The sequence below is a fragment of the Erpetoichthys calabaricus genome, chromosome 8, assembly GCF_900747795.2.
Source record: "Erpetoichthys calabaricus chromosome 8, fErpCal1.3, whole genome shotgun sequence".
Taxonomy (NCBI): Eukaryota; Metazoa; Chordata; class Cladistia; order Polypteriformes; family Polypteridae; genus Erpetoichthys; species Erpetoichthys calabaricus.
The window spans coordinates 29,642,672-29,661,660 of record NC_041401.2 but is presented as its reverse complement, the minus strand read 5'-3'; the positions used below and the strand labels follow the sequence as shown (position 1 = coordinate 29,661,660).

The window sequence follows — 18,989 nt, the reverse complement described above, 5'->3', positions numbered from 1 at the left end:
CGCGAACCAGCAAAAAATCCGCGATATATATTTAAATATGCTTACATATAAAATCCGCGATGGAGTGAAGCCGCGAAAGGCGAAGCGCGATATAGCGAGGGATTACTGTACATCAAAAAACATAATTAAATATAGCATAGACTTTTCATGGTTTTTACCCTGCATATATCACAGTCAAAAATATTTTGGGTAAAATTTAATATCGATTGTGTTTTTGTAAAACAGAAACATTAAAAAAGTCAGAAGTAAGCAGCTGAAATGCTTTGGTTTGGTCTTGCTATGATAATGAAAAACATTGCTTTAGGAAATGGCTCATATGAATGTAGACATGTCTATGTGCGGAACCATCCAGGCCATGATCCTTGTCTGTGTACCACTGTAATAAGAATAAAGAAAAATAAGATTTGTTAAGTGCAGAAATCATTCTGAGAACAACTACATGATTTCTTAGAACTACAATATATGCTTAAAAACATACTATGCTTAACCTCACGCTTATGTTGTGTACAGGTCAGTTAATATGAGCATAAACATTTCACAGCTGTCATATGAATATACAGTTATTAGAATATTTTAAAACTAGAGGGTTCGCCCCCTGCTTGATTCGCTCGCCAACCCCCCTGGCCTGCGCTATACACCAACCACTTGGCATCTCTGCCGCTTGCATTGTAAAGAGGGGGGCTGAACACACTCCAAGGAGACGCGGTCGCTCCTCCCAAACCCCCTCTTAAATGGCGATACAATGGGAAACAAATACAGATTTTTTTTTTTAACCTCCTCTTTGTTCAATCAGCTGCTGGCTTGCTACTGCCGTGCCGCGTGATCTGCATTTCACGCGGCGCTTCGAACATTTAAAAGCCTGTACAGCAGCTGTCTTTGTCATCTACTCTTTGTCTTTTATTTCTGGCCCCGGGCATAGTTAAATCTCTTGGCACAAAGCCTCATCTCGCAGGACATGAGTTCTTGATATTTTTTAGTTTATAATTTAAAAACGGAATAAGAATCTGAAAATCTAACATCACATTAATGTTTGAAAAATTATGAACAGGTTTTAAAATAAGAAAGATTTAAAGTGTGACAAAAAAACGTGACATAAAAACATTACTTAAAATCGTTGCACAAAATCGTGGCACTTTTAGGCTTAGGATTTTATATATAGAGAGTAGATTTGTGTAGTGACAGACATGGCTAGCAGTCTGAAGGCGTACTGGATGGCACTGTCTGAATGTTTATTTAACTCGGTGTTTACTTGAGCGTCACCCCAAATTCTACACACAGCCTTTCTAAGCTGTACCTGTCTGTGGGGGTCTTCTTGTGCATGACTTCAGAAGAACACACTGCACTCAACATGCATCTTATCTTTGTTTTCCTGGCCAAAAGTTGATAAACCTCACCCAGAATTGAAGCTATACAACCATAATAGTTTTTTTTCACATAGTTTTGCTCTGACATTTTAATGAGAACTAATCCAGGTGGTTCGTGGTGTGGTGGGTGCAGCAAGGCACTATCAGCACATGCTTCCAACCTCCTCCTTCTCCTCCTCCTTAGTCAAAGTGTGCTTAATAATTAACTGAAACTGCTTCATGTCCCCAGTCGAAAGCAGTACTGTTCCTTCCAAGAGTAGCAGAGTTGTGTTTCCGCCATATGGGTATCCTAATTATTGAAAATAAAATATAAGGGCAATTCCTGGTCACTACGTGCAAAGTGGAGAACATTTCAGAGCTTGGAATTTTTGCAACAAGGCCAGCTAAGATAATTTTTTTCAGTGCTCCCTCAGATTGATGCAAAGTGTTACGCTAATTCAGTTATTTACTTTTTAATCTTAAAACAAAATAGACCTCCGTTTCACTGGTATTAACACTTCAGTACGTTAAGTATGATAATATATCAAATACCATTGTTTCAAAATCAACATTTTCATCCACGAGTGCTTTTGAAATCTGTGCAGCTTGCTGGAAGTGAACATTATCTAAATATGACCAAAGAAAAAAAACAGATTAATGGACTGTTAGTGCTAATATAAAGAGCATAATAACAGATATGCATTTAAAAAAATCCTAATTCTTAAATATAGTTCTTTCAAAAAAGTATTAAAACCCCTTCACCTTTTTCACATTTTGTTATGGTGCAGCCTTATGCTAAAATCATTTAAAAATATTTTTTTTCCTCATTAGATAGCACTCTATTCCCAGAATGACACAGCAGGAACAGGACTGTAGGAATTTTGACAGATTTATGAAAAACAAAAAAATGAATAATCACATTGTCACAAGTATTCAGAGCTTTTCCACTGACACTTGAAATGTGGCTAAAATGCATTGCATTCTCTTACTCTACATCTTTTTTGGAGTCCATGTATGGTGAATTAAATTGATTCAATATGTTTAGGAAAGGCACATACCTGTCCATAGAAGGCCCCACAACTGACAAAGTCTGTCAGAGCAAAACCAAGCCATGAGGTCAGAGGACTTGCCGGCAGGGCTTAGAGACAGGATTGTGCTGAGGCATAGGTCTAATAAAAATAATAACTGTAATAATAGAAACTCCTTTCAAGGTACCCAAGGACACTGTACAACAATATACATTACATCAAACAGTCCAATATACAAACATAATTAACAAGAAAAACACAAAGCAATATTTAAAAGCTAGGTTTTAATGTTAGATTTAAAAACAGAAAGTGAGGTACATGTACGGGCCTACAAAGGCAGGGCATTCCATAACCGTGGCCTTGATACACTAAAAGCCCAATCACCGATACTACGCAATCTGAAGAGTGGAATGGATAACAGCAAGGAGTCAGAAGAACAAAATGAACACGATGGAGTATATGAACCTAATAAAGAAGACAGGTGAGGCAGAGCGAGACCATGAAACTAAATTCAGAAGATTCCGCACTGAATGCGTAAAGGTACAAGTAGCCAATGTAATTTTAAATGTGTAGGAGTAATATACTCCCAAGGTTTTAAATGTGTAATTGTAGCAAAGTATAATCTGTCATTTGTAATTTTGATTTGTTTTAGTTATGATCGTCCCCAAAATCAATTGTTCTTGTAAATAGTCAGTAGGATACCGATCATACAGCATGTTGTAGTACAGGCGTTAATTAATGTTACACCCCACAACCTGCATGCACTGAATTTCTTGGCTGAGCTGTCAGAAGCACAGTGGATGCAGTAAGGGGTAGGTCCCGTTTTCAGCTCTCCCCAAGCATTTTCTAATTTTTATTTTATTTGTCACGTATATTATTTGGGATTGTTCAAGTGTATATTAAGTCATGTGTAGTTTTCCAAAGCCCTCACATGTAGTTCTTGTATGTTTACTTTTGAAAATTAAGAAAAAGTTCATGGTTATTTTTTTAAGAGTGGTGAACAGCATTTTAATGTATTTCGGAATGGTGTACAAAATCACCATATGTATATTTTGGATTTTAATTTTTATTTTAAATCTTATTATTTTGTATTAATATTTGTGTTTATAATCTGTAATTGATTTGATTTATCATTTAATAGGCATAGGGGAGAAGCTGTTGTGTGACGCCCTGTTCTCTTTTCTTTTTCTTCCTGGAAAGTTATGCTACTCTATTTTTGTTAAGAATATATAAGATTATAAAGTTAGAATGTTTTATTGTTTAAGTCTAAGTGTATTGTAAACAGTTTTCTCTGGAATATTTGAATAATATTTTGTAAATAGTTCTATATGTAACATGTTAAATGTGTTATTAAAGGAAAAGGTATGATGAATGCTGTAAGGGGCATGGGGAAGAAGCTGTTGTGTGACACCCTGTTCTCTTTTATTTTTGTTTCTGGAAAGAAAAATAAAAAACTTCTGTTTCGCCCCTACGTGCCTCTGGCTCGATTGTCCTTGATACAACGCGGAGAAAGACAGATTTAAGTCGACTGCATAACCACCCTTGCCGCTGAGTTTTGTACATATTGTAGCTTTTTTAGGCTCCAAGGAGGGACACCAAACAACATTGTGTTGCATTAGTCAAGTCGCGAGGTGACAAAAGCATGAATAAGCATCTCAGTTACAGTATCAAGGGAGCAATGGATGCAGCCTTGAAATTTGTATAAGGTGGAAAAAGGCAGCATTGGTATTATTATTAATAGTGGATCAAAGGTGAGTGTGGGATCATGAATGATGCCAAGATATTTAACCTGTGCAAACAACGATGTAATAAAGCCTGGAATTTTTACTGAAACATTATCTATTTTCCTTAAAGTGCTTGGAGATGCAATAATTAAAGCCTCAGATTTATCACTATTCAGTCTGAGAAAGTGTTCAGACAACCAGTGTTTGATGTCAGCTAAACAGGCCACCAGTGTTTGCATAAGCCCTGTGTGTAAATAAATCTGTGTATCATCATCATAACAATGATAAAGAGCAAAAGGCCAAGAACTGATTCTTGAGGGACCCCCTGGAACAAATAAGATGGGTCAGACCTAAACTTACTGATGGCAACAAATTGCTGTCAGTCCCTGCAGTACAATTTAAAGCACTCAAGAACATTTCCAACAAGATTTAACTCATTCTCAAGTCTAAACAAAAGAATATCATGCTGTAACCCATCAAAAGCAGCAGGAAGGTCTAAAAAGATTATTAGTGTTTAAAGACCATGATTCATTAGTCACCCTGATGAGTGCTGTCTCTGTACTGTAATTGGCCCTAAAACAAAACTGAAATTCCTCAAACAGGTCATTAGAGGAAAGATGGCCTTTCAAATGGACCGCAACAGCATGTTCTGAGATTTTACTAAGAAAAGGAAGGTGCGAAATAAGTCAATAGTTTTTAAAATCCTTAGGGTCAACTCCAGGTTTTTTGAGGACAGGTATAACTTCTTTAGGCTGGAAGGGACCAAGCCAGTATAAAGAGATGTATTGATACGTAATACTGGTAATAAAATTAAGAAGAAAAGGCAAAGCAACCTTAACCAAAGAAGAAGGCATGAGGTCTAGAATACATTTAGTTGTCCTTGCAGTCATGACTGCAGAATCGTCCAACAAAGGTTAACTAGATAAAAAGCTTACAGATAAGACTGAACAAATCTGTTCTGATTTGGGGAAGACTACAGAAAAATTTCTGCACCATTAAAGGTTTACAAGAGCACAGTGGCCTCCATTTTTTTAACAATTACAACTCTTCCTAGAACTGGCTGCTAAACCAAACTGAGCAATCAAAGGACAAGGGCCTTGGTAAGAGAGGTGACCAAGAACCCAATGACCACTCTGGCTAAGCTCCAGAGAACCTTTGTAGAGATGGGAGAAACTTCTAGAAGAATGACCACCACTGTAATGCTCTACTGATCTGGGCTTTATCACATAGTGGCCAGATGACACTTGAAATCCCGCTTGGAGTTTGCAAAAAAGTACCTAAACGACTCTAAGAAACAAGATTTTCTAGTTTGATGTATCCAAGATTGAAATACGAGTCATGTCTCGAGGAAACCTGGCATCACTCATCACCTGCACAATAGCATTCCAGCAGTGAACATTGGTGATGACAACATCATGCTGTGGTTTTGTTATTTAGCAGCAGGGACTGAGAGACTAGAAAGGGGTTGAGGAAAAGCTTAACGGAGCAAAGTACAGATATTTCCTTAATTAAAAATTTCTCCAGAGTGCCCTGGACCACAGAATGGGCACAAGGTTCACCATCTAACATGAAAATGACCCTACACACAAAGCAAAGACAGCAAAGGAGTGGTATAGGAACAACTCTGCAAATGTTCTTGAGTGGTCCAGCAGGAGCCTCGACTTGAACATATCTGGACTGGCTGATGATAGCTGGCCATTGATGGTCTCCATCCAACCTGACAGAGCTTGAGAGGATCTGCAGAGAAGAACGGCAAAAATCTCCAGGTGTGCAAATCTTGTTAAATCAAACCCAAGAATACTTCAGGTTGTAGGAAGAGGGTGAATGAATGGTTTAAAGGCTTTAAATACTTGTCTCAATGTCATATTTTATTTTTAATAAATTTGCATAAATTTCTAAAATCCGGTTATCGCTTTGACATTCTGGGGTTTTCAGTGTTGCTTGATGAGGTAAAAATGATTTGAAATGATTTTAGCATAAGGTTGCAAAGTACAATGTGTAAAAAGTGAAGGGCTCTGTACACTTTTTAAAGGCACTGTACATTTTATCCTGTAAAGTAATTAATTGGCTGCTTCAACGCTATTTCAGTCTTGCACAAGCAAATATTTGGTGCTCTCTAAAGTGCCATTTACCATCTGCTGTTCCATGGATCAGGAGGTAGTTAACAGATTTGAAGTTTGCTGCTCTCTCTGTTACTGTTGAATTCTGTTGAAATAAAAAAATAATAGCTGCTTTAAAACTGAGCAAACAAAAGTTACTGTAAAAATTATTATTGAGTGGGTGAAATAATGAGAAAAATAGCGTAACATGGTGACAAGACAGCATTTGTTTCTCATGTAGTCTTTGCAATTTACATATGATACAAGTTTTGTCATTCTTTAAAACAATTCAATCTTTTCAACATTTTATATCTAGAATGATTCGGTTGTGAAAAAGATGTTATTAATATTTAAGGGTTGTGAAGTTTTTAGATATATGGTAATTTTAAAAGGGAATAAAACATAATGAAAAACCTTGCATACAGTACATACCTGGTAGTATGCAAGATTATCTGATTTAATAGGCCTTCCCATATAACGTTCAGTATAGACTGCATCTGCAAAGTCAAATAACATAAACTGTTATTGTTAATAACATAACACAGCAACTAAATATGCTGTGTATAAAGGACAGTGTTTATTATGAAGTATATAGCGCAACACTGAAGAACATTAACAAAAATCATGGCATGCTAAAAACCAGCATGTCTACTGTCAGTCTGTTTGGCTACAGATTTGAAGTTGAAGTAATTTCAGTCACCAGGGGTATGAAGGTTGGAGGGGGTGATCAGTGCCCACCTAGAAGAGTCATAGGCCCACCCAATGGTGAATCAGAGAAAAAGGTTTACCTTATTGTGCTCATAAAACTTACTGTAAATACTCACATTTAAGTTCTCCCACGGATAAGTCGGGGCTTGATTTTATCCTATAATTTCTGGTATTTTATAATGTTGGTCATACAAGTCGAATGCAGAAAACTCACGCTATTGGTACAAGAGATTATGATATGCTAACACCCACCTGAGAGAGTAACCATGGCACACTGCCTTTTTTTTCTATTGTATTGTGCCTACGTGAACACACAGTAATACCCGAACTATTCCAAAGCGACGTTTGCTCTGTTTTGTGTTTTGTGTTTTGTGTATCTCACACGCTCATACACCTTTATCATAAGAGCATCCCTTACCTACAATGGAGCGTTTTATCAGAAGAAAATATGAAGCTGGTTTTAAATTAAAAGTCGTTGAAGTGGCCAAAGAAAATGGTAACTGCACTGCTGCAACAAAATTCGATGTGTGAAAGAAACTGATGCGAGATTGAAGGAAGCAAGAAGATGTAAAAAAATAAATAAATTAAGTGTCGTATTTTTAAATGGACGTATAATTCGGGGTCTGATTTTATGATCGATTTTTTGGGTTTCAAGACATGACTTATAAGCAAGTATGTACAGTACTTGTGAATGCTTTGAAATTATTTTCTTCTTTTTCCAGCACCTCCTGACTCAATGGTACGAGGAAATTCCCCAATATGACATACCATTCAATTTGTCTAGATGTCTAGTTATGCAAGACATCAATCTTTTTTTTGGGCTCTCTCTTATTTTTGACCTTTTACACCCAAAACCAACCCTCATTTTTGGGCCATTTTTGGACCATACTTTTTGTGCAGGAAATTATGCCTTTATGATAAAGAGTAAAACAATAGATCTCTTGAGCAAATACGATCAGAAGGACTTGAAGCTGCATAAGCCACATCAACTAACTACAGGGGTTCACTTCCTGATGGGATATGAGGGGTCTAAATTACTCATTTTTTAGAAAACTTCTAAAAATTGGGATTCGTAATATAGGCACATGGAGTGTCATTTTATATTTTGAGGTTGCTGATCACGAACAAGGTAATATTTTTGATATTTTTGAGGTCTTAGCCCTCTAAGAGCCATTCCCAGAAGGCTAAAAATGAGTCTGTCATAAAGTTATTGTATGTTTATGTCAGGATAAGCCATAAGACCTCTTGGACATAGTCATAAATTTTCATGTACTGGATATAAAATATTCTGTAATTAGTCAATGTACTCCTTAAGCTTCATAGCATACTTTAGAAAAGAGACACCACACTGAAAGAAGTAATTATTAGAATGCAGTAACATTTCCTGTTTTCTAGTATGGAATGGCTTAAACACAAAAAAAAATCTGTGAACAGTACATCTCATTGCTTTGTTTTAATTCTTTGTTTTGTTCCAGGTACAAACATTACTTTGAATGACATCCCTTAATTACCTTATATATAGAATCGCCTTCATTATGAAATTCACACTATCGTGTTTTTCTGCTAGGTATACATAAACACAGGCATAAATGTCACAGCTTATACTTAGTAGCTTGCTATATAACTTTTGTATATTTCCTTCATTGTACATTATAGGATTCTTCATTACACAGCCCTAATGACAAACACCATATGGACTAAATATCAAACACATGTTGTAATGTATTTGTATACAGAAGAGGTGTTGCAGAATGGCAGGGATGTTGAAAGCAGGCAAAGGGGAAACCCACAAGCAACACATGAAATCATAACCTTTGAATACCTTTCACATCATAAAGAGTCATGATGTGTTTTACAAAACAAACAAGATTAGACTAAACTGCATCATTTAACATAACAAACTAAAATTTTTACTGAGTATAGAAAAAAGAAAAGAAAGCAAAAGGATTTGGTTTACTTGTGTGGATATGGGATGTGCAATAAATAGGGAAATTTTAGTGTAAAGAAGACCTCTCAAGACATCACACTTGATTAATTAGCTAATAGCTATGTAGTTCTCTTAAGTTCTTTTAAGTAAATCAGTTGCTTTTTAGATTGTCACATAAACAACATTTATGTGTTTGTATATTTACATATACGCATACTTGCCAAAATATTAATCTATATGCAGTGTGTGAAACTGAATTCATATTTGTCTATTGTAGCATCAAGTAAAAACCACCACTTCTACTTCTGCAAAACTTTGCAGTTATTTCCAGTATAGTCTAATTTACAATACATGCTGATAAAATTGTAGATTTTCTATATATAAATTTATAGGAAAAAATAAAAAGTGAGACAACCTCAGTACAATTTGCCATTATCAGCTGAAATAATACTAAATTAATAGTGCTTCATATCTGCTAGATGGTAGAAACTGGTCAATAGTGCGTCTTATTGAAATTGTACAAAAGGAATGGTACTCATATCTTATTCTTACTGTTTATATATAAATAATGTTAGGAACAAACCCTGGTCAAGGACGCCGGTCCATTGCAGAGTGAAAACAGCTGGCATACTCTATATTTACAGTGAGATGTCTCTCAGGCAGGCTATGCCTTAACCCAATGCCCTCATTACTGATCATCCACCATAAGGAGCTGAAATTGGATTGAGGAGGTCTGAAAATGGATCGTGATTTTATACACTCACACAATACAGTATACGTTAATATTTAAAAAGACACCATATGCACATTTTTGCCACAATGATATGGTGTTCATTATAAATTATGTGTCTCCTTACCATAATATTCCCACTTTGATACCGGTGCTACAGCTATACCACACTTGAACACACCACTGCCAGACCCAAGAACCATAGAAGTAACATATCCACCATAGGACTAGAAGAAGAAAAAGAGAGAGAAATGTTATATGTTGTCAAGTAGGTAGGCTTCATCTTGAATTGATAGTCGTATGAGTTACAGACACCTTCTGAAAGGAAAAAAAATTACATTGGCATTCACCCACTTGAGTGGGTGAATTCTGATATTTCCTTCACATATAAATACACAAAGGTTTATTATTTAAGTTTATTGGAGCCACTTTGCCACACATATTTTAAATCAGTAAGTATTTCTCTAGTAAATTGAAAGTGCTTATAGTTGGAAAATTAATACTTTTTATTAACATAGCATGAAAAATTATTCACACTTTCACCAGTTTTTTGTTAAAATATTTTTGTGCTCTTTTTGTTATTAAATGATGTTGATGTTCTGAAAAACATTACAGTAAGTGAAACACGGTTCAGTCAAGGTATTAAACTGTAGTACTAAACAATCATTAAAAATATCTGCATAAAATATTTTGGTTTCTTTTAAGCTTATAAAACAAATTATTTAGAGTATGCTATTTAAATATTATACATTCAGATTAAATATGGTTAATGAATGTATATAATGTATCATACTGTAAATATAATTTCTAACTGATGTAATTTAAAAAACTAATTTCAAATGAACAGCTTAATTACATATTGTCCTGTCTTGAAAGATATATACAGACTTACCCAGCCCCAAATGGCGACCCTTTTCTTATCAATAAAGCCCATATCAATAAATTTTCTGAGGAGAAAAAAAAGTATATATATATATATATATATATATATATATATATATATATATATATATATATATATATATATATATGTATGTATATATATATATATATACACATAAATACATACATACACACACACACATATATAGTATATATATTTAGACATTCAGGATATTCACCAGGTCCAGCCACTCAATAACATTTCACTAACTTTATACACAGCTAAAAAAATAGCATTGCTTAGAGATAATATAAAAACATTTTTATTACGTGCAGAAAATAATGCATTTAAAGAAACACAATGATTTATTAATTTTTACTGGAGACACAAAATTTCAAAGGCTTGCAATGCTCTTTATGCCACAGTTCATCAGTTCTTCATTCTAGAATATTTGATTATTCTTTTTTAACACTCATTTTGTTTTGTGTATTTTAATTATCAACACCTCCTATTTTGTTAGTTATTGTAATCTTAGACAGAACACATATACTGTACCGTGCAGCTGTTATTTGATCCTCCACTTCGTACGTTCCTAGTCGTCTGTACAGAGCATGCATGATTCTGTCACCCTGGTAACCACTACCTCTTCCATCAAAACTTGCTACAATAATTTTTTCCGTACTTGCAAGGTAGCTTGCCCAGTTGAGCCGGAATCGGTAATCTACTTTCTGACTGCATGGTCCGGCATACCTAAAAGCATTTCAAATGAAGGGTTAGTATATACACATCCATAAATAACGATCTGGTGTGTGAAGTATTGTAGGTCACACATAGCTTAAAAACAACTAAACTACAATTTATATTACTGCCAACTAAATGACTCATTAGGAAAATGTAGGAAAGAGTTAGGCTGAAGTCAAAATTGTTAATGATTATTATAAACTAGCTGTGTAAGCCCATGCAGTAAAAAGCCTGGGCTGCTAGAAACTATTGAAATCATCAAAAAAAAAATTGAAATGCAGAGTCGGTGGTTTCGTTTTGCGGACGTGCTCGCCCCCCTTGTCTATCAGCGGCTAAGCGAGTTTCTCTCTCTTTTGTTTTTCCTCGGCGGTTTCACTTTTGTCTTTCGGCTTCATGCTGTAGCCTTGTACTTCTTTCTTCTTCTGACTCGTTAACTTGGGGCTGCCTTGCCGGCTCTTTGATCTTCTTGCTGTAGCCTCGCACTTCCGGGCTGGACAGACAGACACACACACTGTGTGATGTTTATATGTAGATGTTTATATATAAGATAATAGACATTTTATATGGCATCAAAATTCCTCTTTCTCTATTAGCAGGGTTGTAGTTAAGGCCTTGAATTTCAAACCCTGAGGTTGTGGGTTCAAATCCCGTTACTGACACTGTGTGACCCTGAGAAGTCACTTGTCTTGCCTGCACTCCAATTAGGAAAGCAAAAGAAATTGAACCAATTGTATCAGAAATGTTGAAGGTTGCCTTGGATAAAGGCATCAGTCAAGAAATATTTAACTTGTCTACCTGTCTATTAACATTTCTGTTTATCATTTCTATCTTGGCATTTCTCCTATTGTTTGTTTTCTTTCTTTATTACTTTACTTTTTATTTCTTTTATTACCTTATTATTTGTTTTGTTAACTTACTCTGCTTTTTACTTTCATTATCATTACTTTGCAAAAGTTCAATGGATTTAAGCCATAATGCTAAATTCTACTGAAATATCAAAGATTTTAAAAGATGATGTTTTTCTGTTTATGTCAAGAAGGATGAACTTTAAAATACAAAAACACACTTAATATTAAAGGTATCAGGACTACAAATGGGAAAGAGTGATATCATAGCTCATTTCATTCTATCATCTCCATTACATTGCCCGCCTCCATCTATTTCTGTCCTTGTCTGATGCTCAAACTCTGGTTCATTGTTTCATAATGTCTCGTATTGATTACTGTAATTCCCTCTTCATTGGCCTCCCTGCAAAATCTATACAGAAGCTACAATATATTCAGAACTCTGCAGCTAGAGTCCTCACCCACACAAAGCGTTTTGCTCACATCTCACCTGTTTTCTCCCAGCTTCACTGGTTACTGGTTCCATCAAGGATTAAATTCAAGATTCTGCTTCTCACCTCCAAAGCCCTACATAACCTTGCCCCCCTCTACCTCACTCAGCTCCGAGCTCGTTACACTCCTTGTCGCTCTCTCAGGTCCTCGAGCAGTCATGTCCTTACTGTCCCACACACCAGACTCTCCACCTTGGGAGGCAGGTCCTTCAGTAGTATAGCACCTCAACTCTGGAACTCTCTTCCTCAGTCTCTCCGAGATTGCTCCTGTTTCTGCACTTTTAAATCGCAACTGAAAACTTTCCTCTTCTACGAACTTTTGTCATCTGTATGTAAAGCGACCTTGGGTTTGCGAAAGGCGCTCAATAAATGTAACCTGTTATTATCACTATTATTGTAGCCAGATATACTGTAGTCTTCCTGCAGGAGAAACATTTAAATATGAAACATCAACCTTGTTGAAGAGATTGGATTGGTCAGCTTTTTTACTGTTAAATAAGGTAAGAACACTTGAAAAGTGAGAATTTTGATTCATAAATTTCCTATTCTCTTTACGATACTAAGTCAACCACTGATTCTGAAGGACAGTGTATTATGGTGGTAGGGAAACTGAACAACACTAAACAAATTCTGGCTGACATCCACTTTATATACCAAACTATGACAATAAACAAATTATCATTAATGTTCTCTTGCTGATTCCAATTATGAGCTTTCTTACACTTATAATGGCAGGGTTTTTTAATGGTGTATTAAATCTTTTAGATGCTGTAGCCACTATAGTTGTTGCAGCTTTTGATGTTTCACCACCCATAATCAAGATAATTCTCCCTTTTCTTGCATGTGCACCATAGTAACTCAAGAAATGACACCTTTTTATTGATAACAAACTGATGCCCTCTGTAGAAATTGCAGTGGTCATTCCATTGTTATCTCAGACACGCTCCTCAAAATATTAAACACTTTTAATCCATCTATCTGTGACTCAACTCGTTAATACCAACTTATTAAAATTTTATTCATTCACTTCTACACAAACTAATATCTTCATAGAGAACATCTGACCATATCTTTGGGAAAAACGTATAAGTTAAATAATATAATCTGTTTTGCAGATTAGCAGGACATCAGAAGATATGATCAGAAATATGCAGGATTGGGGGTTGATTTGTTTCGAACCTAGTTTTGTTAAACTTGACTTGCTTGTATGGAATGTTATTTGATTTTACTAAAATCAATAAAATGCTTAAAAAAAAGAAATATGCAGGATCACTGAATGCTGAGCTTTAAAAAAAATCAACTGGCATTAAAAAGAGAATTAAAATTACTGACTGCAAGTGAAATTGAGTGGCTATTCACATGAAATTCTAAAATTAATTGGTGTTTTGCCTTGTAGGGCCTTACAGTGACCCTATTTTCGCCTTTATACTCTTTATCGTGTAGACCTTAATAAAATGCCTTAAATTCCATATACTTACCACTTTGTTGTTAGGTAAGTTAGCACTTCCTCCTCCTATTCCCTTCTACATCTGTAATCTCAGGCAATTAGACAGAGTAAAGGAACAGGCTAGAGCTAAATTACAAATTTAATTATGTTTCATTAATAAGCAGAATACAATGTGAATGTATTTATGGTCTAAGTAACAGTGCATCTTGTCTCCAAAGGCAGTTCTTGGCTTATCTTTAGTCCAGCTTGCTTTGCTACCACATGACCTTAGAATGGAATATAGCAACAGGCCACATGCCTGTCTCAATACGGCTGCCAAGATAGAGTTGTGTTCATCATCGTCATCCACCCATGGCTAGAGACAGAGGTAAAGGCAAGGTGACCAACATTCCACCATTCTTACACACAAATCACAAGCCAGTGGGGTGTTGTGGTACAGAATAGCCTTTGATCCAAAACCAATCATAAACAGCCATACTTCAGACCAACAGAATTAGTCCAACTGTCCCGTTCTGGACCATTTACCAAGGAAAGCACCAAGGTACAAATTATCCCCCAATTGCTTTTGTTAAGTCAGGTTATGGCTTATTCACTCTAAGTCCAAACACAATCACCCTTGCCAGACTGGTTTGATACAGGTTTCATCCCACTCTGACTCTGAGTCAGTCCAAAACACTGATGGAGGGCTGGTAAAGCACCACTGTTGTCATCAGAAAAGTAAAACATGCCTCCTGCAACACTATCTATTATTACATTTGTTTTGTTCATCTTACAAATAAAGACATACAAGATATTTATCAACTTGTATGCTAGATATCACTCCACCATATATACCTTTCCAAACTGGTCATGGGATGGGTGTCGACGGTTGAGACTAATATGACAACTGAATCAATGGGATGTAGTACTACTGATAGCAACCCTGAGTGACTTGTGTCTTACTCTCTATAATAATTTATAAAATCAGTAAAACAAAAAAGGATCTGTTTATTTTTAAATAAGATGTAAGAGAAAACAGCATTAATCTTCTTCTTAAAAAATTGTTCTCCTTCTATAAATTGTGTAATCTGTTTTTAACACTTTATTTAACACTAGCCATCCCCCGCGGCTTCACCTGCGTAGAAATGAAACAGGACAGCAAGGAAGGCCCAGCCTGGCTCCCTACTCCTGATGTCACGTGTCCCCCTGCCCTCAGCCCACAGCCTCTCTCTCGGATTAGCGTGGATATATCGCTCCTGCAACCAAACTATGATTCTTATTGTGATGAGAAAAGTTGCAAAATTAAATCCGTTAAGTAGTTCTCTCGTTCGCTAACTAACCAGAGGTAAGGAACGCCCCGAGGCTGGCACGTGAGTGAGGAGAGTCCCATCCCCCCCCCCCCTCGGCCTGCTGCGTCTCTCAGATTTGCGCAAATAAATCAGTACCGCATGCGAACTATGATACTTAACATGATGAGAAAAATTGCAAAATCAACTGGAATGTTCAAGCAAATTATAGAAAAAACCCTGATCTAAATCCATTAAGTAGTTCTCTCGTGAAAAGCGGACAGACAGACAAGACAGACATTGGTTTTTATATATATAGAGACATTTCCATAAAGTTCCACTAACACCCAGTGAGTGAGGTTACTAGCATGACGCACTAGCAACCTACCAGGTTTTAGTTTGACCCTAACCGGACACGTCATTAAATAAATTCTACAGGGCAAAACATTTTTTGACGCAGATGAAAATTTCACTCACTAAACCCACCATGGGGAGCAGCTTTGAATACCTTGTTCTAGGTCTCAAAAATGCCTCTTAGGGGGCGCTTCCCAAATAAGAGCAGGTGTGGCGACTGCATAAAATTCCTCCGGGTGACAAATTTCAGAATGAAACGTAGCCTGTGGTGTTACACTATACAGATGGGGAATGTGTGTAAAATTTGGGCACAGATCTGTTCAGCGGTGCAACTTCTTACACCAGACAAACACTCACAGTCAGCTTTATATATTCAATAATTAGGACAGAGTTTATCATCTTCCTTTAGTGCTGGAATGGTGGCCTCATGGAGAGGATTTGGCTGTAAAACAAAAGGGCACAAGTTTAGTTGCCATCATTGACCGTGTTTCTAAATGAGGTGTTCAAATTGCCAGTTCACTACTCTAAAATTGTGTTTTATATAAAATAATGTATGCTTGTATTTTATTTTATTACTTTCTTTGTATTAGCTGTAGAATGTTCAAGTGATTAGCTTTGACAACATCATTAATACAGTATGTACAAAGTATAATGAAACTTTGTTTCACAAAAAAATGAAAAATTACGGATGGTGCATTAGTGAAGAAATCTGGTGGGGTTTTTTTTTAGGTTTAAAGTTAGGATGAATGGAATGCACATTTATTTTTAGTCTGTATATTTCATGCTGAAAAGGTAATTTGTGACAGTGTACTAAGTCAAATTTAAGAAAGCAGTTTGCACTTTGATAAGTGCTAAATAGGACCTTAAAATGCATGCGATAATTCATTGCTCAAGGGTAATCAGAATTTGTCAGAACTTACCACTTTTATGAAGCCTGCAAATTGATGAATAAGAATATAAAATGGCCCACTTCACTGCTATCAGTATGAAAAAGAGGCTGAATTGTATTAAGCAGGTTTGGCAATGTTCTATTGCACTTAACTCTTTAACGTTTTAGGAACAAAACACTTCTTTTGATGAATAAAATATGAAATAATAATTCTTTGAAGTTTTCTCAGTATTCTGAACTACATATCTTTGTGGTACACACTTTAAAATAATAGTTGTTTAACGGCACTATATGGTTCTTTTCAGAGCTGTGTGGTTCTTCGTAAAGCCGCTGCCTGACAAAGCACCATTTAATTCTGGGAAGGGAACTTCCATCCATCCATCCATGTTCCAACCCGCTGAATCCGAACACAGGGCCATGGGTGTCTGCTGGAGCCAATCCCAGCCAACACAGGGCACAAGGCAGGAACCAATCCCAGGCAGGGTGCCAACCCACCGCAGGACACACACAAACACACCCAAACACCAAGCACACACTAGGGCCAATTTAGAAACGCCAATCCACCTAACCTGCATGTCTTTGGACAGTGGGAGGAAACCGGAGCACCCGGAGGAAACCCACGCAGACATGGGGAGAACATGCAAACTCCATGCAGGGAGGACCCGGGAAGCGAACCTGGGTCTCCTAACTGCGAGGCAGCAGTGCTACCACTGCGCCACCGTGCCGCCCAGGGAAGGGCACTTTGAATATGAATTTGTTTTTTTGTGCTTTAAAAAAAAACTAACTAATATGTAGAAAAAAACTGTAATTTATGGTAGGCTACCCTAGCAGGACACTAACATATTAAGAAAACCTGGACTTAGCCAGTTATTGTTATAGTGCTATTGTATGCACCAAGAGTCATTTTACAACCCCGACCCATTGGCATTTCAAAAATCTGTTACCATCTGTTCACGGTTATTTATTGTATGAAGTCTGTTATGAATCTAAATAAAGGTTCTTTATGAATTACCACTCCGGTATCTTTATTTTTGACAGTGTATGCTGCAGTTTTTAAAGTAGCAATTCACCTTCACTTAAAAGTATTCTCAAACAATTTAGCACACCTAAAAAAAATGTATTATGGTTTTTGTCATATATGGTGTTAGGTATGCGTGCCAGAGGGTTGCCTTTTGGACTCACCTGATGTATGTTGTACCACCGTGGGATGAAAGGGGGCGCTGTCGTTAACAGTCTTGTCTCCGATTTTGCAGCCAGGATATAATATATGGGTGGCTGCCCCAAATCTTTTTGGACTCTTTGTCAGTTCTTGTGACATAATAAAAAGCATTTTAATCCACACATTCCAGCAATATACTAATTAGTTTTTGCTATTTGCAACAATAATCTATTTTTTTTGCTGTTTATCATATATTACAGTGTTTGCTAATTTGGTTAAGAAAGAAATGTTTTAAGAAATCTTAGAATGGAAAGCATTGGATTCTTCTGCTTGTTAACAGAAGATAATTTCTAACATTTATTCTTACATCAACAAGAAGAAAATTCAACATAGTACCTGTGTTTGTTGTCACAGTGGTAAGACAAAGTGAATTTTGTTTAGCTAAGATTTAAAAAAATGCACACTTATTTGGAATTCCCTGAGGTGTTTAATATAAAAGATCATTTCTATATATTTAGTTGTGTAAGTTACAACCTGTACACTGATTAAAATGTTTCTCATCATTATGTTTTTGTTTTGCTATACCAACATTTTGGCTCCATCGCAGAAGCTGCCATTTTGAGTAATTGTTCCTGCAACGCCCTCGACAGTTGATGGTGGTGCGTCCCCAAAAGTCACACTACATGATGTAACTTGTGTGCTGCTTTATAAGCTGATGGAGCGTGTCTCCCGATATCTGAGATTTCAGATATTCTAAAATGTCTTTCAAAGTGATGGTGTGATTTAGATTTCTAAACTTTGGCAGTTAAATTTTGTGTTTAGTTTTTTTACTTTTAGCTAAAGAATTTTTTTCCTTACGATTTTGATGTCGCCAGCATTTTCTGACTTGCGTTTTATCTCCTCGTCATCCCATTTAGGTTTCCTTCCTAACAGTACAGCTGCATAGGGACATATGTTGTGAAAGTCATTCTTAATTTATTAAATGTTTTAGAGTCTGTTGACTACACCCCTCTATTTGACAGTCCTTAAACTCTGTTGGCCTGTGCGGCACTGTTTTTAGATGGTCTAGGTCTACTTATCACTGACACCACATACAAAAATGTTATTATAGTACAGTAATCCCTCCTCCATCGTGGGGGTTGCGTTCCAGACCCACCCGCGAAATAAGAAAATCCGCGAAGTAGAAACCATATGTTTATATGGTTATTTTTATATTGTCATGCTTGGGTCACAGATTTGCGCAGAAACACAGGAGGTTGTAGAGAGACAGGAACGTTATTCAAACACTGCAAACAAACATTTGTCTCTTTTTCAAAAGTTTAAACTGTGCTCCATGACAAGACAGAGATGACAGCT

At 36.4% G+C, this 18,989-nt stretch overlaps 1 protein-coding gene across 1 annotated transcript in view; it reads right to left on the bottom strand.

Annotated features, from left to right (window-relative positions):
• Positions 1–243: 243 nt before the first annotated feature.
• fap (fibroblast activation protein, alpha) overlaps positions 244–18,989 on the bottom strand; it is a 106,538-nt gene continuing 87,792 nt past the window's right edge. Inside the window, exons 20-26 of the mRNA XM_028806401.2 lie at positions 10,998–11,192; positions 10,452–10,506; positions 9,687–9,786; positions 6,627–6,691; positions 6,228–6,300; positions 1,896–1,969; positions 244–376 (exon numbers count right to left, since the gene is read on the bottom strand). Coding sequence (XP_028662234.2) covers positions 278–376; positions 1,896–1,969; positions 6,228–6,300; positions 6,627–6,691; positions 9,687–9,786; positions 10,452–10,506; positions 10,998–11,192 — 661 coding nt within the window. The 3' untranslated portion in view covers positions 244–277. The remainder of the gene's footprint in view (positions 377–1,895; positions 1,970–6,227; positions 6,301–6,626; positions 6,692–9,686; positions 9,787–10,451; positions 10,507–10,997; positions 11,193–18,989) is intronic.